Source organism: Plecotus auritus (assembly GCF_963455305.1).
Source record: "Plecotus auritus genome assembly, chromosome: 3".
NCBI classification, from domain to species: Eukaryota; Metazoa; Chordata; class Mammalia; order Chiroptera; family Vespertilionidae; genus Plecotus; species Plecotus auritus.
The window spans coordinates 206,390,580-206,417,810 of NC_137772.1; the positions used below are offsets into that span (position 1 = coordinate 206,390,580).

Below are 27,231 nucleotides of genomic sequence, written 5' to 3' on the forward strand. Positions count from 1 at the left end.
ACATTCAATTCTATTCTTTCAGTAGCTTCTCTTAAAATTTTATTATGCATTCTAGGCTTAACGAAGTCCAGAGTCATCACCTCTTTCTTTCTTCTGAGCAATATAAGCACCTTTATACCCTTTCACTCTCATCACACCTCCAGTTAGGTGCTATTGCTCTCTGGTATTTTGATTCCATCTTATTTTTTTTAACTCTCCAATTTATCATCATTATTGTTATTTTTATGCAATCACTGCCTGCTCATATTTACCCCAGTATTAACAGGCATGTGCTCTGACAGGGAATTGAACCAATGACCTCTCGGTGCATGGGACGATGCTCAACCAGCTGAGCCACACTAGCCAGGGTAAGAAGGTGTATCCTTTTAGGTAGATTTCTGTTTGTCTCTGCAAGGAACCGCAGATACTGACCTCAGACTAACATTTGTGTCACTTCTCAGTGTGGGAGTTTCTGCACCATGTGGAAATGTCAATTTTAACCTGAAACCTATATGAGTGCAAGCTCATGGCTACAAATTGTATAGAAAGACTTAATGTCCCACCTCTAAAGCAGATGGAGATAGACAAGTTCTTACCTTCTACGTTGGTGCTGAATTTTTCTCCTAGCCCACCATTGGGAAACTGGGACCCTTCCGGGGCGTCAGCCTGGTGCAGGGGTCTTATTCTAGGGCTCCTCCTGACTTAGGCCCAAAGCCTCATTTCCTGTTGTTGCAAGGCTCGGCCTCCAGCCTGGAGGGATCCAAGAATGGCTAACCACAGAGGTCTGCCCACTTCCTGCTCATTGGATGCTTTTTCTCCTTGATCCTTGGAGATGCTATTTCCCTCCCAGTTTAGCTGTGTATTTAAAGGATATTTGTCATATTTAATATAGTATATCAAGATCTTTTGTAGTAAATTAATTTTACCTAATTATTAAAAAAACAGCTGGAAATTGGAAATCCTTAAGTACCTTTTCTATTATACTATGGCAATTCTGCCTCTTTTACCATTTCTGTCTTGGGAATGCTCATCTTCTTCTCCTAGGTTGATAAAAGGAGTGATGGAGTGTGAGGTATGTGTGCGGGAAAGGGAGGAGGTTGGGGACATAATGGTTTTCCAGTCTTAGGGCAGGTTAGGTATCACTGCTTATCAATGAGAAGCAATGAGGTGGGCTTCCTTACCTAAATGTCTTAGGTTGCCTGTCGTCCTGCCTGGAATCCCACCTTGAGAGTCACATTTCTCCCCTACTTATTTTTTTTAAATATATTTTATTGATTTTTCACAGAGAGGAAGGGAGAGGGATAGAGAGTTAGAAACATCGATGAGAGAGGAACATCGATCAGCTGTCTCTTGCACACTCCCCACTGGGGATGTGCCCTCAACCAAGGTACATGCCCTTGACCGGAATCGAACCCGGGACCCTTGAGTCCGCAGGCTGATGCTCTATCCACTGAGCCAAACCGGTTAGGGCCCTACTTATTTTTATTTTTAGAGAGAGTGGAAGGGAGGAGAAGAGACAGGGAGGGAGAAACATCGATCAGAGAGACACATCGATTGGTTGCCTCCCGTAGGTGCCCTGACTAGGGCCAGGGATGGAGCCTGCAACAGAAGTACATGCCCTTGACCGGAATTGAACCCAGGACCCTTTAGTCCACAAGACTATGCTTTATCCACTAACCCAAACCCGCTAGGGCTATTCCCCCCCTATTTTATTAGCTACCTCTTTTAGCAGGAATGAATTTAGCAGATGATGTTGTGAACTAGGCTCTTGGGAATTGGAGGTTGGGAAGAAGGATTGGTGTGTGTGTGTGTGTGTGTGTGTGTGTGTGTGTGTGTGTGTGTGCACGCGCCCGTGTCTGTGTATAAGGTCAGGGGACAAGTGGTAGAAGAATCTTTGGGAGGACTATTAGAAGCAAACCATCTCAGTCATCATTTTACAAAAGCCTGGACTTCTGACTGCCCCCCTCATCTTTAACTTGTCCATTAACCCTGGCCAGGTCCCAAAGAGACTGTTTTTGTCAGGGGCCAGAACGGGACCATTCAAAATACCTAACGTGGTCCGGAAGCATTAGTCCTGTCCTTCCTCTAAACATGGCGACTAAATTGGCTCAGGTTGAGGTGTTTTCTAAACTTCCCTAAAATCTGGCCTTGGAAGCCGGATCTCGAAGCTGGATCTGGTCTGGATTCCTCCCTGGCCTGGACCCGCCTGTATGGGGAGGACCAGGGACGGGTATTAGGGGGCAAGGGGAGGGCAAGGCAGCTCATTATGGCAGCTGCCAAGAGGTCTCCTACCAAACTGTTCAAAGCCTTATCGGCTTGGAGGTATTTCTAATACCATTTCCGTTCATTGTTTCCTCTTGGTGATTAAGAGGAGGCCAGTCCCCTGTTGTGGCAGTTCACAGCTATTGTGGTGGGAAGGGGGGTGGCTTGTGGACGTCATCACTTGGGCTTTATCTGCCTGGCTGCAGGGAGTCCGCAGCCCCTGGACCACTCAGCAGCAAGCTAGGGCAGAGCTGCCGCAGGCCCATCAGTGCAGCAGTCACTGGGGAGCATGGCCTAGGGCTGGCGGCCGCTGTGTGGCTGTTTCCCAAGGGACCTTGGAGATACCTGCAGCCCCATTTGCAGGGGAAGGTATGGTCTTCTGGGAGGAGGGCTGGCTCAGTTGTGGGAAAAAGATCAGGGCTGACTCCTCCCCCTGGGGAGCTGGGCTTCTCACTCCCTGGACTAGAAGGGCCTTGTTTAGAGGGTGATTCAAAGCCAGGGACCATCCTAAAGCCCCCTCCTCCACTTGCCTCTGGGGGTCCTGTGGCTGCTTCTGTTCCTGCCTGGGCTTTACTGCTTATACTACTTGACTACAGGAGACTGGAGCAAGCCTTGCCCTCACCTCTGGTACTTTCTGGGAGCAGCCTGATGTGCCTGTGTGTGGGGAGGCTGTGGGAGAGGGCATCTGCTTTGGGACCAAGACTTAGCCATGGCTGACATCAAAGTATTCCTTCCACATATATGTAATAGATGGGGTTTATCTCTCTTTGTTTGGCTGGCTGGGGTATTAGGTGGGAAATGAATCACCCCCAGTGAATCTCAAGTGACAGATTCCGCACTTAATTTAGCAACATGTGACAGGGGCTCTAAGGGATGTGTGCTTTGCCAGCCAGCGTCAATTGTCTCTCTCTGGTGGGCCACACAGTGGGTACTCTTGTCCAGGCTCAGGGCTGCTGGACTCCTGAATATTGATCAGATCAACTGCCCGACATCTCCTGGGTACTGGGGGTGGAGATGAGTGAGGTGCTCATGGTACAGTAGGGGTGACTGATCAGCAAACGAGGTTCCTGAGTGTTCTCCAAGTCGGGGTGTCTGGGGTAGGAACAAAAGCAAAAGATAGTTCCTACTCTCCCGTTTGCTGCCAAGTGTGGAAGGATGAAGAGGCAGGAAGGAATTAGGTGCGAATTAGCTGTTAGCTCCTGCAGGCATGCAGGGAAATGAGCAGGGCCAGGCTGGCCTGGAAGCATGCAGAGGGGAAGGCAGAGCCCTCCTCACTGTCCTGGCTCTGAGACTGCTGTTTGGGAAAGGAGCCGGGTCCTGGCTCACAGCGACTGTTCCTCTTGGGCCTGGCCAGGGACTTTGTTTTGGGACCAGCACTCCATGTTCAAAGGCAAACTCGGGCCAATCTTTTGATCAATCTTTTGCTTAAAAGTAATGTTCTTTCCACTTCATGCATGGACAGTAGCACATACCAGCAGTCACCTATGTGGGCAGTGACCACCAGCTCATTTCTCCTGCTTCTCTGCAGATGATTCCTGCCAGGCTTGCGAGGGTGCTGCTTGCTCTGGTCCTCACCTTGCCAGGTAGGTACCAAAGTGCTCCCACTCTCCACTCCCGCCCCAGGGCCATTGGGAACAGCCCCCTTCCAGAAATGAGCAGGTGTGTCTGCAGCTCACCTGTGTGCCCAACCTGGGTTAGGCCAGAGTCCCCGGTTGCTTGGTCAATTCCTCTTGGAGAAGTTCTGCAGACCCCCCTGCCTCTGACTTGTGTTCCTCAAGGAGCAGGTGCCTGCAAATGCCTTTTCCAGTCGGGGAATTAATAAGTACAAGGGCCGCACTGAACAGTCCTATATGATGGGGCAGGAGTGTGGGGAGGAAGGAATCCAAGATGTGGATAGGTTACTAGTTTTAGAAAGGATTGTGGAGGTCATCTAGTTGAACCTCTCATAGTACCGATGAAGAGACTGAGGGTCAGAGAGGAAAAATGACTGCTCCAAAGTCACACAGAGCCAAGACCAGAGGTCAGGTTTCCTGGGTCCCAGGCCAGCACCTTTTTACTGCATTGCACTGTCTTCCTTCTGTCACTGAGATTCTGAGGCTGTGAGTGGCAGGAAGGACCTTTTTCTGACCCTGGCCTATCTCCGCTTAGACCACTCAGGCCAGCAGCACCCAGTCTGCTGCACACAGGTTATTCTGGGACAAAATGTACATGGATCACACCCTCTGCATCTTCCAGCTAGGGACCCAGAAAATGGATTTAACGGATTTTAAGAGATTTTCTGATGTTCCTCACCTGCCAACACACACACACACACACACACACACACACACACACACACACACACAATGTGAGGGTGGAGTTAGCATATGACCCTGTAGGAGTTAATACTTTATAAATTCTGTGTATCAGGCATGTAGGCTGATCTGTTTAGAATTAATCTGTTCAAGGTATACAAGTAGATTAATGTAGAAAGATGCTCATTATAATCAGAAAATGTGGAAAAGTGCTAAAATCCTAACAAGAGGGGGTTATTCTATATTCATCTAATGTGAAGTATAATGCAGTCACTAAAATCATATTTTGAAAGTATATACAATGGTGTGATAAATTCTTGAAAATATTGAGAAATTGGTTATAATTTTCATGGGATGATCACAATTTTAGAAAAACTCCACAATTGTGTATATGCTGTAAAACAGAAGAAAAAATATACTAAAATGTTAACTCTAGTTATTGCTGAATGTTAGTTATGGAGGATTTTAAGATTTTTGTATTTTTCTTCTGTATTCTCCAACTTTTCTATGATGAGCATGTATCACATTTTAAATGCATATGGAAATGGCATTAAACCAAATAGATTTCCTGAAAAACTGTTCCTCCATTGTTGCTGTGAGTCCTGGATCAAATTTGGGGGCCTTGTTTAGGATGGAAAGTACTTTCCCACAGCTCAATTTCTGTGAGATGCAGCCTCATTTCTACAAGGCTTTTTGGGCTGGTGGTCTCAGCTGTGCTCACCTGTGACCTCTCCCTCCAGGGACCCTTTCCGCAGAAGGGTCTCTTGGCAGGTCACCAATGGCCCGATGTAGCCTCTTTGGAGACGACTTCATCAGCACCTTTGATGAGAGCATGTACAGCTTTGCTGGAGACTGCAGTTACCTCCTGGCCGGGGACTGCCAGAAACACTCCTTCTCGCTCATAGGTGAGTCCTGGGCACTGAACGGAGGAATAGGGAGTGGGAGCCAGCTGAGCTCAGCCCTGGCATGTGGGGGTCTGAAGGGTAGGGGAGGTTTCCTTACAACAGTGCCTGCTCTTGAAGATCCCGCAGAGCACCGTGGGCAATGGCCTTTCCATCACACAGGGTTCCCCTTGGCTTCTCCGTGGGTCTCTCCATGGAGCCTGGTGGGATGGAGAGTCTTCATGCTTCTCCAGTGATTGTGGCCACTGCTCTGGGTCCAGGCAACACTGTGGGAGCCCAAAGCATCAAGAGAAATGATGAAGTAGAAGGTGCTTTGTAACAGGCAAAGCCCCTAGCACCAGGCAAGGATCTCTGTGTGTTCTTGGTGGAATTCAGAGCATCACGCTAGTGTCGAGCACTTCCTGTGTTCTTGGAAAAGTGCTGGTATTGTGCCCATGTCATCTCTGCACCCCCACAGTAGTTCCGAGATGTAGGGACAGATATAATCACTCCTGTCTTGCAAATGGAGAACTCACGGAGGTTGTCTGGTTCTCTGACAGATAATGAAAGGAGGACCTGGGTTTTGATCTTGAGTTTGTCAGGGTGAAGGAACTTTCCAAGGCTGGAAGTGAGGCTGGAGGCAGTGACAGAAAACTGGGGTTTGGTGACCTTCTCACTCTAAGAATTAATCAGATGTGTGTGCTGTGTGAGTGAGGGATGCTACACAACGTAGCAGGCGGGGTGCTCAGCCTTGGGGAGGTGGCGATAGCAATGGACAGACCCACATTGGGGAGAAAAAAAGCACGCTCTACTTTCCCTGGAAAGTCGAAGGCTTAGGTCCTCCAATCTCAGGTGGTCCCAATGTTTATTTTAAGTGGATTTTTCTACCTTAAAAATTATGGTGCATTTGTCGGAACATGAATGGAACCTGAGGGCATTGTGCCATGTGAAATAAGTCAGGGAAAGACAGATACTGTATGATCTCACTTATATGTGGACTCAAAAAGCAAAGCAAAACAATGTAACACCAAACTCATAGGAGAAAGAGACCAGATTTGTGGTTACTAGGGGTGGAAAGTGGGGAGTGGAGAACTGGATGAAGGTGTTCAAAAGGTACCACATTCCAGTTATAAGATAAATAAGTACTAGAGATGAAAAGTATAACATGCTGACTCTAGTCAACTCTGCTATATGGTGTATTTGAAAGTTGCTAAGAGGGTAGATCTTAAAAGTTCTCATCATAAGGAATTTTTTTTCCTCTCTTTTAGTTGTATTATCTATCTATCTATCTATTTAACTATCTATCACCTATCTATTATCTATCTATAAAAATCATGATGGAGGTGGTAGATGGGTCTGGGAGTGTCAGTGGAAATGGAGGGTAATGGGGAAGATTTTGAAGGAAGGAAATAATGACACCCTCTCTACCCTATGGCTTTGAGCTTCAGCGGTGTTTCCAGGAAGGGGACCCCATGGAGACACTAGGGTGCCCTGGAGGGGTTGCTGTCTTGACCCCACAGTGTCTTAGCTCTGCTCTGCTCCAGACTGCTTACCCTGGAGAAGGGTTTGTTCGCAATACATAATCAAATCTTAGTGCCAGGCACAGAGTTCACATTCTGGGGTCAGGGGGTTGAGCAGCTTTGGAAAAGCCCCCTCCACTACTGAAACCCAACTCTGGAAACCTCCCCCTTATGGTAGCCCCAGTATTCAGGGGTATAAAGCTAGGTTGATGCCTCTGGGCTGTCGCTGTCACCTCCTCCAGGAAGCCCCCACCCCCACCCTGTCCTCTCCAGCCCTTTCCAGCACTGGGCTCATGTTTTTTCCCCATAGGACCTGGTGGCTGAGTCCCCAGCAGGAAATGGAAGCATAGGAAGAACCAGAGTTGGAGTCACAAAACCTGTGCTCTCTGCTCTCGCTCTTCACGGAGTATCCTTAGGGGAGGCACAGAGTGTCTCTCAGCCTCCATGTCCTCATCTTTAAAATGGAGACATTGTCAGGACCAAGGGAGATATAATATTTGCACATGTGAAGTGTTACCCGAAACTTAGTGACTGAAAGCAGCCACCTTACAGGGTGTGCACTTGTCTGAGTTTGTTAGGGTGAAGGAACTTTCCAAGGCTGGAAGTGAGGCTGGAGGCAGTGACAGGGTGGAGACCAGGGGCTGCTGGGTCCTGGGGCCATTTCTGTCAAGGTTAGGGTGACATCAGCGCCCTCCCCAACATATTAGCCGGCCTCTCTGGCCATCCTCTGGGTTTCGTGGCCAAGGAGGAATCGAAGAGCTGTGTTAGGCCTCTCTCTCTCTCAGAACATCTCGGTGCTCCCTCCTCTCCCTGCCCTGGGTCCTTATTCTTATAACAATTTGCTCTTGTCAAGTGTCACTTTTCTGGCAGGTCATTGGCCTCGACCAGGCTATGGATCAATCACACTTTAATGGAGATTGGTTTAATTGGTGGTGGTGGTGAGTAAGGCATAGGGAGGAGAGGGAGGCTGGCCCTGCTGCTTCAGGGGCATGGGGCCAGGGGCCGGGGTCCAGCAGGCTTAGACGCTGCGGGTCCAGTTCTGCGAGCATGACTATGTCCTCGTACACAGCTCTGCTCCATTGTTCTCCAACGACATCCTGTTTTCTCAGCTCTAACTCGCAAATTCCCATTCCTCTCTGAGTGTCTGTGGACCTTGTACACATCCTGAGTAAAGTGTTTATGTCTCAGCCTGAAGGGCCACCTGGTGCAAAGGGGAGGCCCTTTCCTTGACCAGGTTCCTCCCGGACAGGCAGGCTCCAGGGTCCCAGGCCAAGGCCACCAGCAGATGGGAAAAGGAAGAGACGACAGGAGTCCTGCTTGGAGAGACTGCTCTTTTTAAGCCATCCTGCAGGATCTGGCTCCCAAGCCAGCCCAGAGACAGCCAGAAACCCCACCAACATGCTGAGTCACTTCCCCAGCCCAAGCCATAGTGTCCCTATCCGTGAATGGTATCAGACCTGATTTCTGTTTCTCAGCGTTTGGATAATGATCACCTGCATCAGAATCACAGGGGTGGAGGGTGAAGTGTTCGTTTGGAATGCAGACTAGCGAGCTCCACACTCGAATATTCCAGAAAGCACTCAGAGATGCTCTGGCTCTGATTGCCAGCCTACTTTCCAGGCTGCTGCTTCTCCAACATGAGGGGGAGACCTTGTTCCCCACCTAGATCCTCAGGCACTGAGCTCAGGAGCCAGGGGGAGAGTGTCCCTGGTTTGCTCTGGCCTCTTGGGGGTGGAGACCCAGCCCCTCTTCTCCTAGCAGCTACTATGGGAAGTGCTAACCTGCAGGTAAGGAGTGTGGGTGTGTCCCCTCCACGCTCTCCCCCTCCTCCAGGCTCACTGGCAATTTCTAAAGGTTTGTCTTCCTAATGGCTGCACATCATCAGATTCCCCTGAGTTCTGCAGGGAGGGAACGAAGCAAATAAAGTAGAAGGCTGATCTAGAGTTCTCCCCTGCATTAGTGCTTAACTGAACCCAGGTGTCCTGTTAGGCAGCTGTGGGGCTAAAGGGCATCTGGACTGAGAGTCAGAAAACCCAGGTGTGGGCTCCATTCCAAGTTAACTATTCTCACTGGGGTCATTTCCCCTCAGAGGACATTCGGCAGTGTCAGGTACATTTTGGGTTGTCACAACCGGGGGTGGATGCTACAGGTGGGTAGAAGCGGCCCCACCACAAGGAAGTACCTGGCCCAGGTGTCACTGGTTCGAGATGGAGCAATCGTGCTGTAAACTCAGGCTTCTGTTTCTCCACCTGTGAAATGGAGCTAGTCTAGATCAGTGTTTTTCACACGGAGTCGTGCCCTAGGGGTCTCAGAATTAACTTACTGGGTGTAACCAGCTTTTACACAATTAATGGAATAAGACAGAAGACATCAGAAAGTATCTGAGTGCGTGGCACACGGTGAGGTTAAGTATCATTGTGTGAAATGCGTGCATGTGTACGTACTGGTTTGTAAAGGAAAATGTGTTTTTACTCTGCTTTTCTGGGGGAAAACTGTGTAAAGCCACTTGTTTTGATGATCTCCAAGATTCACGGTGCTGCCAGAATAGGCTTTTCAGAATTGAAGACTTCTCCAGGATACATTTCCAAAACTCCTCTTGCTGCCCCCTGCCTCAGAGGAGGATGGGTGGCATCCAGGGCCTCCCTCAGCTGTCCTGGGCAACAATTCCACAGGCCCCTGGCAGTTCAGTCCTCATGAAGGATTCCTATCCCAGCCCCTGTCCACTCCTGCCCCTAGATGGGTGATGATCCTGGGCAGCTAGCCCCATGTCCCCACTGGGATGCTGCCTCACACAGTGCTGGGTGGGCAGTGGGCGCTGCCCATCAGGCTGCCTCCTCTGCTTCATTTTTTAAATTTATTTTTATTTTTTAAATTCCTTTATTGATTAAGGTATTACATATTTGTCCTCGTCCCCCCATTACCTTCCCAACCCCGCCCGCACTCATGCCCCCACCCCCCTGTTGTCTGTGACCACTGGTTAGGCTTATATGCATGCATACAAGTCCTTTGGTTGATCTCTCCCCCTTACCCCCACACTCCCCTGCCTTCCCTTCCTCTGTTTCTTAAGGCTAATCTCTCCTGGGATCACAGAGCTGACCATTCAAATACTTAAACCAGTACCCAGTCTTAGTCCCAGCTCTGTCATCAGTCACTAGCTCTATGACGATGGGCAAATTACCTCAAGTATCAGCACCCGCAACCCCCATGGACCCAAGTCCCATGGTCTGTGGGGCCAGGCTGCCTTCATCATTTGCTTGAACAGGGCGGGGCTCCATGCACCCACACACAGTGGGAGCCTTGGGGCTCTGTCTCACATTCTCCTGCTTCCTTCTCCTTTGACTTTCTGCTTCTGCTGCATTCTTGGCTTATCCAGCCTTGCAGGCTCTATCTTTCAACCTTGCCCGCGAGTGGCCTGTGGGCGTTCCTATGCACCTGCTCAGCTCAGTCTCCTGGGGAACAACTGTTTAGCTGACTTTGCATCTGTGAAAGCTTGGAGGACTGACAGATCTGTGGCTGCAGGATGGTGGCTCACCCCAAGCCGCCTGATGGCATCCAAAGCCTTCCTTACCCACCTCCAGCCACACACTCCTGGCTGACTTGTCCTCATGGCCCTTTCCGAATTTCCACGAAGGTGATGGAGAGCCTGCTAAAGGGAGAGGCTCACAGGGAGTCTTCTCCTGTTTCCAGGAGGGACATGCCTTTGGCTCAGAGATGACAGACTACTGATTGAGTTACCCAGTGAAGCAGGGACAGAACCGCCTGCCCATCTGCTCTATGAGGCTGGGGGTAGATGGCAAGAAGAACTGTACTGACGGAGAGATGGGCTCTGTTGTTATTAGGGACCTGGATACCCTGACCTCTTGGGCTCATTGTACCCTGTCCAGCAGGCAGGTCATGGATGGAGCCCGCTCATTCCAAGCTGGGGGTAACATTCAGTGTCAGTTCCAGCAGAGGCCAGGGAAGGGATTTAGTCTTTGGTCCACTGCAAACTGGAGGTTGTTGCCAAGCTGTCTCATTTGTTTGTGTTTTCAACATTTTATTGAGAACATTTCCAAACATACAGAACAGGCGATAGACTAGGGCAGCGGAGACCCATATACTCTCCACTCGGATTCTTCCATCAACAATTTGCTCTTACCTGTCTAGTTTTGTGTGTTTCTCTTTGGCTAATTTCTGGCTGTCAGAAAGTCTGCTCCACTTTTTAAAGACGTGCTAGCTGCGAAACTGTTGTAAGTGAGAATGCAGGGCAGGCAAGACTCTAGTCAAACAGGATAAAAGCCCTTCATCTCGGCTGGCGTCTCCTTTGACTCCTGACTGTGGGTCTGGAGCTCTGCACAGTGTGGTTTGTGGACTCAGGCCTTTCCTGGTGATCTCTGAGCTGCTAACACCGTATCATTCAAGACTCTAGTCTTAGAATGGGCGAGTTCAGCGATTTCCAACAGGTATGCCGCACGAATTTTTAAAACATGCCATACCTATTTAGTCAGGGGCACTGACCTCTTTTCCCTTATATTGTCAAATTAAAAATGACAACAGCCAACACAATAGCTGTCTGGTGTGAATGAATCAAAATTATACCTATTTTTTTTTGTCAGATTGGCAAAATGTGCATTTTTTGGGGTGCTGTAGAATTTTATTAATTAGTTCATGTGCCATGAGATGAAAAAGATTGAAAATTGCTGGGCTAGTTCTTGTTTTTTTTTTTTAAATTTATCCTTATTATTGAAAGTTATACAGATGTACCTTTTATTTTCCATTGACCCTTTCTAGCCCATCACCTTTCCCCACTCCAATCTTCACCACACTATTGTCTGTGTTCATTGGTCATGCATATATGCTTATGAGTTTTTGTCGGGCTAGTTCTTCACATGTGACAGCCCTCACTGAACTCTCACCATAAACCAGTCTATTTTTTTTTTTTTTACTCATTCTGATTGGTTAGGAATATGTGTGTGTGTGTGTGTGTGTGTGTGTGTGTGTGTGTGTGTGTGTGTCCCAGGTGGCTGCTGTCCTCCAGCAGCCTCAGTCCAGCTCAGGCCCCCATTGGGGAACTCCTCCTTGCAGACCTCTGCTGGGCTGTGACTAAGGCAGCTCTGTCCTTCACTCTCTTTATCAGTGGCCCCAGCTGTGGCAATAGGACCTCATGTCAACGAATCTCCCAAGTTTCCTGGACTTCCTTCCACAGACATCCTTGCCTCCTTTGTGTTGAGGAGCTGGAGCCCACAGTCCCCTGACCCTGCTAGGAGAAGGCACGTTTCCTCATTCCCAAAGTTAACTTTCCACCTGGGCCCCAGGCCCCATTTCTACAGGAGCCCCATGGCACTGTACTCCCCCTCTTCCTCCAGCATCTTCCGTCTCGGTCCTCACTGAATGGCCTCACCTTCCCTATTTTCCATCAGCTTCTCAGACATTAAGCCTTGAGGTCAGACTCTATGCTGTTCCTCTGTCTCCTTCATCTCCATGGCCTCTCAGTCATCTTTGAATTCCAAGGGCCCTGCTCAAGCACCGGTTCTCAGGGACTACCTGTGGGGTTGCCAGGTCTTCATAATGTTGCACAAATGTGTCTCCACCTGTTTTTCTGCTTTTGTGTAATTGCCACCACCCCTGTCTCTGTTTGTTCCTCACAACTGGACCATTATCATGTAGTTAGAGACTATTTTATCATGTGTTTGGCTATCCAAAAATCTCTAAGGGCTAAACAGATTCTTTATTGTGTCCTAATTAAGTTTCCCACACAATGATGGACTTTACTTACAGAATCTCTAAACTTCTCCCAGAGAGTCTAAATCAGTAAATTGAGGTGGGACTTATGAATCTCCATTTTAAACAAAGCACCTGTTTAGGGCTGTCCAACATCTTGAATAACCCATCCTAGAGTGCCTGTTACCAACAACTCACTTTTATTTGCTGCCTTAGAATGTAGTCAGTATCTTCATGCTCATCTTAGCTTTATATTTAGATTGTAAACCCCCAGAAGAAAGAGGTCATGCTTTTACATTTTTCTTTTGAGAAATATAAGGGACAACTAGAAAGCTATGTATCCAGAAGACACTCAATAAATGTTTCTAGATGAATAAGATGAGTGAGCAATGAGATTTTGGGGGAGATTTTTGTTGCCCATTTGTTACATCTTTTGGGGGAAGTTTTCCACAGAGATAAGGTTATAGAAGTGATGATTATAAATAAATGTATTAACTCTTTTGGATAATAATAACCACTACTGACTCTTGTCTTTCAGGGAACTTCCAAAATGGCAAGAGAGTGAGCCTCTCCGTGTATCTCGGGGAATTTTTTGACATCCATTTGTTTGTCAATGGTACTGTGCTGCAGGGGGACCAGAGGTAAGTCAGAAGCCCCAAATGTCTGAATTAAAAAGGACCCTGGGAATACTCCTTGAATACCCCCCTCTAATTTTTCACATGAAGAAGCAGGGACCGAGAGACAGGAAGTAAGTGGGTCCAGAGGAAGCCAATAGCAGGGATGGGCGAGAGCCAGGGCTCCTGACTGCTGGTCCGGACCCTCAGCCACTTTGCACCACAGTGTGAACCTTTAGTCTGGGGTTGGGGTTGAAGGGTGGGAGGGACAGATAGAAAATGTCTGAGAAGCCCACTTCCTGAGCTCATCTTTGTCCCTCCAGTGTCTCCATGCCCTATGCCTCCAAAGGGCTGTATCTAGAAACGGAGGCTGGGTACTACAAGCTGTCCAGTGAGGCCTATGGCTTTGTGGCCAGGATCGATGGCAGTGGCAGCTTCCAAATCCTGCTGTCAGACAGATACTTCAACAAGACCTGTGGGCTGTGTGGCAACTTGAACATCTTTGCCGAAGATGACTTTAGGACTCAGGAAGGTAAGCTTTTCTGGGGTGCCATTTCCTGGAGGTGTGGTAATGCTTGTGACTTCCTGCTCACAAACCTTCACTATGGCTCCTCCCCTGGCACGCCAGCCTCTCCAGGACTTCACCTCAATGTATCCCACCAACCTTATCTCTCAGCATTCCATCTCACTGCCGAGACTTCTTGGAGTTCCTCAGACCTGACTTGGTTCAAATTGGAATTCCCTGTAGCAACTTACACATGGGAGATAGTTGGTAAATGCTGTGTGGTTTGAACAAACCCCTCTGAACCACTATGAAAAAACTTCATGGGTGAGATCTATAAAGAAAGGGCTCACTCAACATTGTCCCCAAAGGCCAGTTTATGTGTGTGCACGCATGTGTGTGTGTTCACAAGCAATGCAGGTAATGTGGACAATGTGAAAATCGTTACTAAGTTTTAGTAATTTCAATTACATAAATATTTAATTAGTGATGCTCCCTTGCAAAAACCGAGCATTTGTATATGTTCCCCTTCTTCCTTATCATCAGACTACCCTTGGGATTAAGGGGTCTATGTGTAAAGAAACAGTTGGCTATTTTTTTCATTGGACTGGAAAATAGTAAGATCAGTTGTTTTTGTCTTCTCCAGCACTGATTTCTCAAACTTTTAATTGTTCAATATGTACATGTAAGGCTACTAATTTTTCTTAAGTACTATGTTAGCTGCATCACACCATATTTGTAACATATTTTCATTTTCATTTAGTTCTATAAATTTTCCAATTCTCATTTTGAGTACTTTCTTAACCTATAAAATGTTTTTAAAATTTCTAAACATTTAAAAATGTTAATTTCTCAATTAAATTAAAAATTTGGGTAGATTTTTTTGTGGCCTAGCACATAATCTTTTTTTTTTTGCAGTTGTTCTATGTATGTATTCTTTGATGCTGCAGGATTCTATATATACTTGTTGAATTAAGTTTGTTAATTGTTTTAATCAAATCTATGTCTTTACTTTGGCAAGAATATTTGTAATGCTAGTAGACATCCTTATGCCTCATTTCAGATTGAGCTCTTAGAGTTTCACTTCATGGGAGGTCAGGAATGGAAGAATCTTGGAGGTCATCTAGTCTAACCACTTATTTTACATATGAAAAATTGAGCTCAGAAGCATGGTGGAATCAACCCCAGATCACATAGGATGATAGAAGGAGAGATGAGACTAGGCCCTAGAGATTCTCTCTAGGGCTTTCCCCACCCAACACAAAGCTGCTTCTCTGCCTCTTTCTTAATATGGTTTATTAGAAAGTGAGCTAGTTTGTGTGGTATGGAATAACCAAGAACCCAGAGGGCAGCACCTGTCATGATGCCTGGCACACATCAGAAACTCCACAAATTTAAGTTCCCTTCCCCTTGGCTTCTCCCATGTATTAGTTTCCTGCAGTTACCCTCTACCACAAACTCGATGGCTTAAAACATCAGAAATTTGTTCTTCCACAATTCTAGGAGGCCAGAAGTCCAAAATCAAGGTGTTGGCAGGTCTGTACTCTCTCTGGAGGCCCTAAGGGAGAATCTATTCCTTACCTCTTCCAACCACTATTGGCAATCTTTGACTCGTGGCTGTATCATTCCAGTCTCTGCCTTTATCCTCATATCATCTTCTCTATGTGTGTCTCTGTTTGTTCTCCCTCTGCCTCTCTTTTAAAGATATATGTATTTAAGGCATACTCAGGTAATGCAAGATAAACTCTTTCTTTCAAGATCTTTAACTTAATCACATCTTTTGCCATATAAAGAAATATTCCAGGTTCAGGGAATGAGGAAGTAGATATATCTTTGGTGCGGCATTTTTTCTGACATCCCAGAAGCCAATTGACTACATTTCTAAGGTTCTGCTTTTCTTTTCTTTCCCCAGGGGTAGTATGTTTCCTATTTCCCAGTTCATTATTTGATCTTGAACCATGCTTCACTCTTCTATACCTGGCTGTGCAAAAAGGCTGCTTGCCTCAATGCTCCATTAAGTTCCTTATTGATGCTGCTGCTGGCTGCACCTACTGTGCACCATGCCATGTAGGCCCATGAGGTCCTCACAGCTGGTTGTGAGTAGCTGACAGTAACGTGATTGTTATAAGCCCTAAGGCACAGATCCTGTAGAGCACAGGGGTGCAGTGATTAGAGGGTGTAGTTTCCATGTCACATCTTACCTTCATTCTGTAAAAATATTTTGAGTATCCACAATCTGCCAGATAAGAATTTAAAGATAAGAGATGTGGCCTGTGCCCTGAATTAAGGAGCTCAGAGTTAAATAGGGGTTGAATAGAAGCAAAAAAGATGCCAACACAAAGGATGATGAGAATTTTGAGAGAGGGAGCACAGAGAAGAGGCCCACCCAACCCAGGTAGGGGGGTAGGCAGGGAGCAGAGTCTATTCAGAAGGCCTTCCTGGAGGAAGTTGTTCAGGAGCTACATCTTAAAGAATGAGTTGAAATAGTCAAGGCAGTAAGGGGGAGGAGAACATTTCACACAGGGAGAATGGCATGCAAAGCCATGGAGAAGCGGGAATGGGTGGGCACACTCTTTATCTTTCATGCTGTCGTCCCCAAACACTCGCTGAGCTCCGGAGGCCCCCTGCTCTGTCATGTTATGTTGAGTGCTGTACAAAAACTACTCCCACCCCAGATGCCTATGTACGAATCTAATGGGAGTTGGTTCCGGAGATGACAGACCTAGAGTTTTTACTAAGAAGTCCTGGATCTATATAAATATGGCTTAATTTTCCTGAAACTTTTCTCCACAGGGAGTTTGACCTCGGACCCCTACGACTTTGCCAACTCCTGGGCCATGAGCAGCAGAGAACAGCGGTGCAAACGGGCATCCCCTCCTAGCAGCCCTTGCAACGTCTCTGAGGAAATGCAGGTGGGCACAGCCCAGGCTGGGTGTGGTCTGGATGGGGTGGGCCTTCTGGAGTTAAGAAGCAGAAGGACATCTGGGTTTCAATCTTCTACCTAGGGGAGCTCTGGGCCTACCTCTGTGGGTCCCTCTGGCTATTCATCGTAGGGTTCCCATGGATCCCTTTCCTCCTGAAAACCAACTGTGGCTAGAGTCTGGTGAACCCCAATTCTAAAGTTATTCTGGGCCCGAAACTTTAAAAATGAATCTGGTCTAATGACTTGTTATAGTTAGTGACTCCGTGTTTCTGCTTTATATTTCAAGCTCTCTTGTCCCCAAATACTGCCATCATCACCTGCCCCTGTCTGAAATTCTGCCTCTAGAAAAACAATTCTTTTTTAGGTGCACAGTAAGTGATTGTTTAAAGTACAAATAGGAGGGCCAGCACATCATTGGAAAGGGGGTTATGTGTAGTGGGGGAAACTGGGAAGGGAAGGGATGAGGTGGGCCTAAAGCGACCAGCTTGGGCATTGTAATAGTTTCCTGAGGCTGTAGTAAGTGGCAAATTATCTTGAACTTAGTGGCTTACAAAAACAGAAATGCATTCTCTCATAGTTTTGGAGGTTGGAAGACTGAATTTAGTTTCCCTGGCTAAGATCAATGTGCCAGCAGGGCCTGACTCCCTCTGAGACTCTAGGCCAAGCATGTCAAACTCAAAGGCTAACACAGGCCAAATAAACAAGGTTTAAGTTTAGGTGGGCTGCAAAAACCAAAAGCTTTAATTTTCATAGAAATGTAGGTTTATTTCGATAGAGACATGCTGAATACAAAGGGCTGAAATAAATGAGTAATCGTTGACGTAAAATAATAGAACATTTTAATAAAAATTAATATTTTTTTGAACATTAATTTACCAGACACTGAATAACTGCACAAATTAATAAGTGTAATGCAAATAAACCTATTTTTCTTGTTCTTCAAAAGCAAAATATTTCCTGTTGCGCAGATCAAACAAATCAGTCCAAGACTAATGACGTGGCAATAGGCTGCTAAAATATTCGCTGTTAATATTAGTGGAGAGAAATGGTGCACCTGTGCATTAAGGCACATAAGGGAAATGAATACAACACGATTATAGTAATCATTCATTAGCAAACATTGTAGTTCGTTATTAATAATTATGTGAACAGGTTATTGTAAAAATTAAGTTAGGAAGTTTTATTAAAACGTTTCTTACATACCGTTATATTGGCTGGGCTGCAAAAATATTCATTGTGGGCCACATGTGGCCCTCGCACCATGAGTTTGACATGCTTGCTCTAGGGAGATCACCTTCTTCCAGCTCTGGTGGCTGCAGTATTCCTTGGCTTGTGGCACATCACTGGCCTCCTAATCAGATGATGGCACCTCCCACCCTTTACACAGCCTCATTTCTACCTGTGCGGTAGCTAGTTAGCAGCTCTTTTCCCTTCAGAGTTGCCCTTTATGATCCTACAAACCCGAACCTTCCACTTGGAGAGAAGGGAATGGGAGTGGGAGAGTGTGGGCAACACTTCTCCTATCCCCACCTTCTGCAGGCAGAGATGGCCTTTGTGCCTCCTGTGCGGGGTGCTGGGAGGATGACACTTTAGGTGGGAAAAACCTCCCGGTGCCCTCCCTCTGTCTGTGTTCCCACTGGAGTGCTCCCATGGCAAGAGGGGAGTGGGGAGAAGGAGGCCAAGCACACAGCACTTTCAGCATAAGCTCCCCAATTTATACTTTTTCTCCTCCTTCCTCCCTATTATCGCCCCATTCCTTTTGGGGAGCTGAGCACAGCTTGAGTCTTGAAGGAGAACCAGGTGGCTGAAGCATCCACACTGAGGGGTGGGGGAGTGACCCACTTCTGTCTAGAGCTGCTTGTTAAGCAGGTGAATGTACAGTGAGGAGGGGGAAGAGGGATTTTATCACTTCCTTCTTTTATTTCCAAGCTTACAGTTCTGTGGTTGGCTGATGGTTTGCCTCTCCTGCCCTTTAATGTTTTTAGGCAGGGGTGAGATCAAGGTTGGGGGTGCCTGAGCCAGTGAAGTGGGGTTGGAGCCGCGCATGTACCTTACACCAAATCAACTCTTGAGGCCATATGAGCTTTGCCATGTTTTATTTTGCAAACACAGGCCAGCTTGGTGCTAAGCAAATGCTCCCCCCACCCTCAGAGTACAAAGGAATAGTTTCATTTACCCATAGAAGTGGGAGGTGAAGACAGGATTTTCAAATGGAGAACCTGACACTGAGGCCCAGTTGAGGAGGGAGACTGAGCGCTTGGTCTCCCAGAGACAAAGGGGAGGGAGGGAGAATCCAGCAGAAACCTTGATTGTCTCCCTTTTGGGGGCTCCAGCTGCAAGTTTGCTACTCACTTTGTCTACTGGGTGAGTTCAAGTCCTTGCTAACCAGTGTCCTGGGAACAGCCCAAGAAACTGGTTACCAAGGTCTTAGTGCTGGGCGGAGGCCCCCAAACACACCAGAACTCCCTAGGCACCAGCTCCTCTGAGCTCAGAACACCAGGTTTCAGGTTGTTTACCTGAGAAGAGAGGCCTGGCTTTGCCTTAGCCAATCAAGCTGTGTTTGTCTGTGACTGGGGCACCCTCATTGGCTGGGAAATGCCATGACTTCTCTCCTGGGAGGTGATTAACATGATCTTTGGAAGTGTGCACTGCTGGCTTGGTCCCACTGGGCCTCTGGTTCAGAAGTCAGGTCTGTAAATGGGCTCATTTACACGTGTGTGCCAGTGTGGCTCCCAGGCCTTGAGCAGTGGCAGAGTGCTGTGTGGGGCAGACTACATTGACTTAAGAACTTTCCTTGAGAGCCGGCAGAATCTCTCTCCCATTTCTCTGGTGCTTCCTTGTCTTCCCAGGATGGTAGCAAGGAGTCAACTCCTTCTGAGAGCCAGGTCATATTACTAATACCTCAGGGATGAATGTTCCCTTGTTATGCCAACAAAACCCAGAGCCTGTCTGCTGGGACTGATAATGGCTTGTTTGAGTGCATGCAAATTTGCAGCTTTCTTAGCTTTTCAAACACAGGGCAGGACTGCTGGAGTTGCAGGGCGCAAGCCAGGTAATAAAAAACCCCAAGCTCTAAGTGCTCGTATAATTGATGTTGATTTGCAGGCAAATCTACTGCACAGTAAACATTTTAGAAAGATCCTTAGGTCGCCTTAAAAATTTTTTATTTTAAATTCTGTCTGTCTGGAGAATGTCAGCAAGGGCTAAATGTTGTGAAGGGATCTTGTCTTTGTCTGGCAGACCCATCTGCAATGGGAAGACTATGGCTCTAGGAGGCTGGGCTAGTCCATACAGTGCTCTTGTTAACTAGAACAAGGCAGCCCTTCCTCAAGACACTTTACCACCACCTGCTGGGAAACTGCCATCATAATCATAAGAGGACATTGAGCGTACATGCACATATACAATGTCTGTGATGTGAATGGTGGCCCCTTGGTGTGTTGCCACTGTGCACTGTATGGCCTGCAGACTATACTTGATGCCCATGGCCTTGGCCTCACTTCCATTGGGAGGCATAGTCCCTGCAACCATCCTCCTCCTCAGGGTCATCTACCTAGCATGGGAAGGCCATCTCCTGCTTTTGCTGCTGCCGTCTGAATGTGAGGCCACTTCATGCCTCTGGCCCTCACAGTCCTGTCCTTATATCTCCTCAGAGTCTTTCTTGAGAAGACTGAGGGCACCAGTTATTACTCAACCCCAGTGGCGAATCATCTGTCAGCAGCATCAACCTCAGGCAGGAGTCTGGAGCAGAAGAAATTTCTTTTCATCAATGTTAGAAACAGACTCACAATAACTCAGAATGGGATGAGATTCTAGATGCTACTGAGTCCAGCCCCTTGCCTACTGCATGCATGCTCCCCCAGCTCTATCCTGATAGACAGGTGATGCTCTAGCTTTGATTTAAGAGTCTAATCTTTGAGGCATCCTTGCTGAGATCTTTCCAGCTCTCATGCAGAGCTCAGCCCTGTGCAGCCCATCTTGGTTCCCTGATAAGTCTCTCCTTTCTTTTTATCCCCACTTGAAGCTAAAGCCCTCCCGAGTGTCCTTGAATGCTGGGGGTAGCAAGATCCTTTCAGTCTAGTTTCTCCAGGTTTTTATTCAGGAGTTCCCATCCAATGGTACTCTCATCAGTTGTGAATAGTCCCAGATTGCCTGTTTTCCACTGGCTCTCAATTTGGCGTTTATACAGTGAACACAACCCTTGTTCCTTTAGTCCTTTTGCTGTTCATGTCTTCACATTTTGTCCCCCTCTCCCTCCTTTGAAGCAGCATGCTATTCACCTATAATCTTCTTCTCCAGGAAGTCACCTGTCCTGCACAAGCTAACCTTTGTAAATACTCCTGTGTACTTTGAACCACCATAGTATGTCTCCTCAAGAGCACAAAGAGGCACACCAAATACCCATTTTGTTGAGGACAACATAATTCACTCTTCACATCCTCATGAAATATTGCCCAAACCTTTTATTTACAAAGTAGGTACCCAGTTCTTTGTACTCTTTCTGCTCACAGTTGTGTTGGGAGGGAGCTCACTAAGCAGGAGAGAGGTAATTTAAGCACCGGGCTTGACTGAGGTGCTAAGTGCTCTGGCAGAGCTGTGGGCTCACGGGCCAGGCCTACTCCTGGCACCCTGCTTCTACTCCCTGACTCTTCCATTCACTAAATTGGGTGTTTGGCCTGGAGTGGATTTTCCTTGGAGATTGGTAAGACTTTTGTTCCATTCATTTGCTTGGTAGAATCCTTGTGATTCATAGAGAGACTGTGGTCAGAGAGTCTGATCCAGGGAAAGTCAATAAATCTCAAGGAAAGACACTTGTGACCCAGGACCTCCAGAGGAGTTAGTTGTCAGAGGACAGCATCATGACCTGGCCTGGTTTTACATTCAGGGTGCCCACCCACTGTGTCCCACTGATGTTTAGCTCAGAGTTGGACTTTGAACAAAAGCACACCCTCCACCTCCCCTTTATCCCTGAGTGAGAACTGCTCCCTTAGCCTCTCCAGTCACATGTAGGCTAAGGAGTGAGGATTTACTTCATACGCTTTGCTGAGGTCCAAGGATCTAGGGTGCTGTCCTTGGTTCCACTTGATCATCTGTGTCCTCATTTACTTACATCCCTGCTCTGCATCTCAGCCTTCCCTCTGCAAGGCAAACAGCTCTACCCAACACTGAGGAGCACCCTTCCCCTTTAGAGAAAATTCACTCCCCTGAATACAAAGCAGGAGAAGGGACAGTGAGCCCATGGGCTTGCAGTGGGGCAGGGGTGACCATGGTCACTGTGTCTTGCAGGGGTTGGCCTTATAGTAGGGATCAGAGGCTGCCACAAGGTTTCAAAGGATTCCCTCAAGTTAAGCAGTACTTGGCCTTTTAGGGTACGTATTTGACAAACCATTGAAGAGGGACAGATAAGGTTCTAGTATTCAAGCTTTCAGTTCAAATGCCTCCCTAATGTAATAATCTCAAAAACCTTTAACAGAATATTCCCTGAATGGCTTTCTTTCCCTTCTCCTTCCCCATGGTGAGCACAAGAATGAGCAAGAATCCCCTGGTGCCCACTAGTAGGTATTTATTGAAATGTGTTGTGTGGTTTGGGTGATACTAAAACTGTGCAAGGTGGATTGGCAATCTTGTTCAAGGGGCAAGACACATAGGAGAAATTGAATAAACATGAAAGAGAACCACATGCATGCTACCTTGGGTAGTAAATGATGAATTGTCAAAAGAATGGTAAGCGTAATGGCAGCTCAGGGGAATCAACTGTGATAAGAGCTGATTATCTTTTCTCACTGTGGGTATGATGGGTGGAGGTTCCATCCCCAGAGCTCAGGCAGACACCAGACTGGGAACCCTGGGCTAGTACGTGTCCCTTGTCCTCTCATCTAGCTGAGCCCTGTCCCGGTCCCTGAGAATTACTCAGAGGTCTCCAGGAGACCAGGACAGAGGGTGAGGAGGGTCCTTTGGTGGGCTGGGGACTTCTGGGACATTTCCAGCTGCTCCTTCTCATGAGGACTGTACCCCAGTTATCTCAGAGAGAGGAATGTCTGACTCTGCAAAAAACATCCATTTGGTGGAAATCTATCAACCAGTTTCATGGGGTCTTTGTGAGCCAGATCTTGGAATGTGGGTGGGAATCCCAGGCCAGCCTAGAAGTTATAAATAGACTCACGAACCCTTCCCCATCTATCCTTGCAGGCTGACCAATGAGAAATGATGCCCTGCCTCAGGGACAAATTCTTGAACCCACTACTTTGGACCAGTTCAGGCTCTAGGCGCCTCCACACCTCCTCCAGGGGCAGGCGCAGGGCACCCACACCAAGGCTGGAAAGATCAGGGCCTGGCTGAACAATCTTGCACTTCATGTATTACCCTCTCCTTTCTTTGTTCACTTTGGTCCTAGGAATGCCCCCCTCCCTTCTCCTTTGTCAGCTCTTCGGGAACAAACACAATAGCTAAGCTTCAGATCTCTTGCTACTGTGTTTTCTCCTCACTCTCCCCCTCCCCCATCTGCCACTGGGGAGATGCGCTTCTTTTCTCTCCCTCTCCCTTGAACTGGCGTGGCATCTCCAGGGAAGAGGCCTGGCTTTCTTTAATGAACTGAAAATGTGATTAGATGGACCACAAGTGGGTCTGCACACCCACCCAGGCAGGGTGAGGTCATGGATTGATGGAGCTGGGGCTGCAGCTCTCTTGCCAGCTTCTAGCACCACGGACAAGAGATGAAGGAAGACAGAGGAGCTGATGCCCGGCATTGGAGCCGGGGAGATGCTGGAAGTGTACTAATTAGCTGACCATCCTTTTGTCTCCCTGCCAGGTTGGCTTAGCAGAGAGCTGAGGAGAGGCCATTTTTGAACTGTTGGGCTGCTGTTGACAGTGATACTTATAAGCACTCGATTTCCTTCCTGTGTAATCTTATTTCATTTTATTTTGTAGCAACCATCTAAGGTAGGGATTGCTATTTGTGTTAGGAGCAGGTTCCGCTGTGAGTGGCAGGACACCTGAGTAACCATGGTTTATGCATCGCAGAGGTTTATTTCTCTCTCATTGTAAAGAAGCTTGGGGTGGGATGCCCAGGGCCAGTACAGGACCCCGTCCATGGTGCTGGGATCCAAGGTCCTTCTGTCTTATTTCTCTGTTGTCATCAGCATGAGGCTTCTATTTCATGACCCCGATGGTGGCTCCAGCCTCAGGCCTCACAGCCACGTTTCAGCAGTAGGAAGAGAACGGATGGAGAAGGAACCACCTCTCCTTTGAGGATAGTTCCTGGAAGTTGCACAGGATCCTCTGCTTCTATTCTATTGGGCAAAGCTTACTCACATGGCTACTCTGGCTGCAAGGGAGTCTGGGAATGGAATCTTTAGTCCAGTGCCTGTGTGTGCAGGGGAAAACTGGAAACCGAGGGTCCTATGACTAAGAAAGAAGGAATGGATCCTGGGCCACTTTGCACCTCCTCCACACCCTCTCTCTTTGACAGTAAGGGAAACGAGGTGCAGCAAGGCGAGATGATTTTACTAGTCACACATTTTGGAAGTTGGAAGGGGCTTGGAACTCCAGCACAACCAGGCTTCTAAACCTGTGCTACATCCACTGAGCTGCCCTGTATTCTACGCCAACTGTTAGGAAACAAAGTGGGGTAGGTGCATCAAGGGTGTGGAAGACTGTGTACACTGTGGTTTGGTGGCAGGTGACAGAATGAAGGTTTGAGTCACCCCTTTACTAGTTCAGAAGTTTGCAAATGGTTTAATCTCAAGACACCTTTGCACGCTTAAAAATGAATAAGGATGCCAAAGATTTTATTTATGTCAATTATATCTATTGATATTTACTGCATTAGATATTAAATCTGAGAAATTTAAATCATATTAGTTCATTTAAAAGCAATAGACATAATATTTTACATGAATAACATCTTTTAATAAAAATATACATTCTAAATAAAAACATGGTTGGGGAGAAGAATAGCATTGTTTCAATTTTGCAAATCTCTTCATCCTCTGGCTTCTGAGAAATCAGCTGGATTCTCAGATCGGCTCCTGCACTTAATCTGCTGTGATATCACGCGTCACGTAGCCTCGGAAAATTCCACTGCGCACTTGCGAAAGGATGAGAGCAAAAAGGGCAAGTAACATCTTGATATTGTTATGAAAATGGTTTTGACCTCATGGACCCCTGAAAGGATCTTGGGAGTCCGTAGGGAGTCCCTGAACCACACTTTTTGAACTGCCGAGCTGTAAATTCTTTATCCTCTCCATGCCTCAGTTTCCAAATCTGAAAGGCTGTATTTATCTCACCTTTCTCTGAGGAGGTTTGGGTTCTTTGAAGGTGTCTTCAGGTCTCTGAAGGGTCAGTTTGTGGGAGTGGGTGATGCGCTGGTCTCTGAAACAACTTGATTTGTTTAGGAAACCATTGGTAACCTAGGAGATGGGGAGTGGGGAGGGATGAACTAGAGAGGTAGGCCAGGGTCAGATCCTGGGAGGCCTGGCCAAGCTGCTTCCTAAGCAGCCAGAACTGGGTCCTCTAAGCTGGCCTGGGACACTATCAGGTTTGTCCTTTATGCTGACCTGGACACACTACTAGAGACCTCGAGGCCACACAGCCAATCTTGTGAGTGAAGGTTTGGTCAGGGTGTGGCTCAGACTCAGATTTATGTCTGTGGAGGCATCTTGTCTTAGGACCTGGCTGGGGCTGGCAGGGCTACCTGTGGTGGAACAGAGAAGCCTGGGGGGCAGGGCTAGCAGCCAGAGGGGGGCCGTGCTGCAGCTCTGATGGCTGGCAATCCTGCCCGGCCCTTAGACTGTGGTCACTCTAGTAGGCCAAGTGCAGCCAGGGTTGAGAGGAAGACTGGAGGGCAAGATGGGGGGAGGGGGGCAGAACCCTCCTTTTGTCTCTGCCAAGGAAGAAATCCTAGCCAGCTTTCAGGTGCAAACGGTAGAGGCCAACGGAATTATACTAAGAAGGGAGGTGGCTGTTTCTGTAGAAATCCACTCCCATCCTGCAGACAAATAACCAGAAAACACCCTTCTTCTAAGACTTTCTGTAAACCATTTAATATCTCAAGGGACCGCCCCGGAAATGTGCTGGTGTACTGTTCCCACTGTTCCTCTGAACAGGAAAAACCGGACTGGGGCCAGCTGGAGGCGGCCGTGCTGGACTCTGCCCGCTGCCACTCTGACAGGGTATGGGGCACTGGATGTCTGGGTCTCTTCTCTCCTCTGGCTTTATTGTGTCCTGCTGGTGAGAACCCTAGGTGCCCTGTCCCCGCACCTGCAGGAGGTACTCCTGTGGTGCAGAGACGGCTCTGAGCCACTGTCCTACAGAGCAGGCGATCTCAGCAAGCACTAGGAAAAACCCATGGAGTTGCTTTCTTCATTTTTTTTTCTTTTCTGATTTTAACTTGCGGGTGGGGAAAGAGGTAGGCAAGAGCTGAGCATCGGGCCCTCTCAGGGTGGCCTCAGCTGCTCTTTAAGAGTCCAGCAACCCCATGTTTTGAGTGTCATTGCTGATGGGGCAGAGGGTGTGGCTGAGGCCTCCTCCCCTGAGTCCCAGGAGATTCTCAGACCCATCTATTACAACAGGGAGGCTCCTCCCTCATCCTTCCACTCGAAAGAAACCTACTTTGTTCTGGAGAGATGTGACCCTCCTGAATCAAAGAATAACAAAAGCTGCTCCTCTGTTCCCTGGGGAACCCCCAAGATAGTAGTGAAGTGATAATGTTGCGACTACAACCATTCATCCTTATACAGCCCAGAGAGATAGAGACAGAGCGAAAGGGCAAAGATGTCCTTCTGTCCTGCTGGTGACCTGCTCACCATCCTGGAGGATAAACCTAATGGCAGGAGGGGCAGTGGAAGGGATCTCTCTGGTGGCCAAGATATTGATAATGATGATGATGGTGATGAAGATATGGGGTCACCAGTTATTAGTCTAAACCTTCACATACATTATTCCATTCAACCTTCACCTCAGTCTCTTCAGGTAGACTTTGTTGTTATCCTCATCCCCATCTTCCCAAAGAGATGGTTAAGGGAATAGCCCAAGGACACGCCACTAGCATGGGAAGAGGTAGAACTTGGATCCGGGGCTGTGAAGTCATAACAGGTCCAGGGCAGGACTCTTCCGGACAATGTCTTCAGAAACCTCAGTTTCCCCTGCGTGAAATGCGTGCAGTGGCCAATGGGAGGATGCATGTATCACCGAACTCTTGGTGGTCATGGGGCCACCAGAGTAGTCCTCCTTTGTTGATAGCTTTGCTCGGTGCCAGGCCCTGTGTGTGTTCACATCACCCACGAGGCGGTCCTGTAATGGTCCCATTGTACTCAGGACACCCTTCTCTAATGAGGTGACTCAGTGCCCACCAGTTAGTGGCAGAGCTGGGTTGAAGCTCAAGCTTTTTCCCAGCCACACAGTGGGTACCACAGGGGTAGGGGGTGGTGGTGGGGGGGGGGAGGGACAGGAGGGGCGGGTCCAACCCCAAGTGCGTAAGTCAGGGGGGTGGGCCATGGAGGGAATGCTGCTGTCAGCAGTTGGCCCCCAACACACAGAGCTGCTAAGGGTCCTGACCC

The 27,231-nt window shown here is 47.8% G+C and overlaps 1 protein-coding gene across 1 annotated transcript in view; it reads left to right on the forward strand.

The window, feature by feature from the left end:
• Nucleotides 1-2,474: 2,474 nt before the first annotated feature.
• Nucleotides 2,475-27,231, forward strand: part of VWF (von Willebrand factor) — a 116,045-nt gene continuing 91,288 nt past the window's right edge. The window contains exons 1-6 of the mRNA XM_080659101.1: nt 2,475-2,610; nt 3,770-3,824; nt 5,276-5,440; nt 13,175-13,277; nt 13,574-13,782; nt 16,546-16,664. Coding sequence (XP_080515227.1) covers nt 3,770-3,824; nt 5,276-5,440; nt 13,175-13,277; nt 13,574-13,782; nt 16,546-16,664 — 651 coding nt within the window. The 5' untranslated portion in view covers nt 2,475-2,610. The remainder of the gene's footprint in view (nt 2,611-3,769; nt 3,825-5,275; nt 5,441-13,174; nt 13,278-13,573; nt 13,783-16,545; nt 16,665-27,231) is intronic.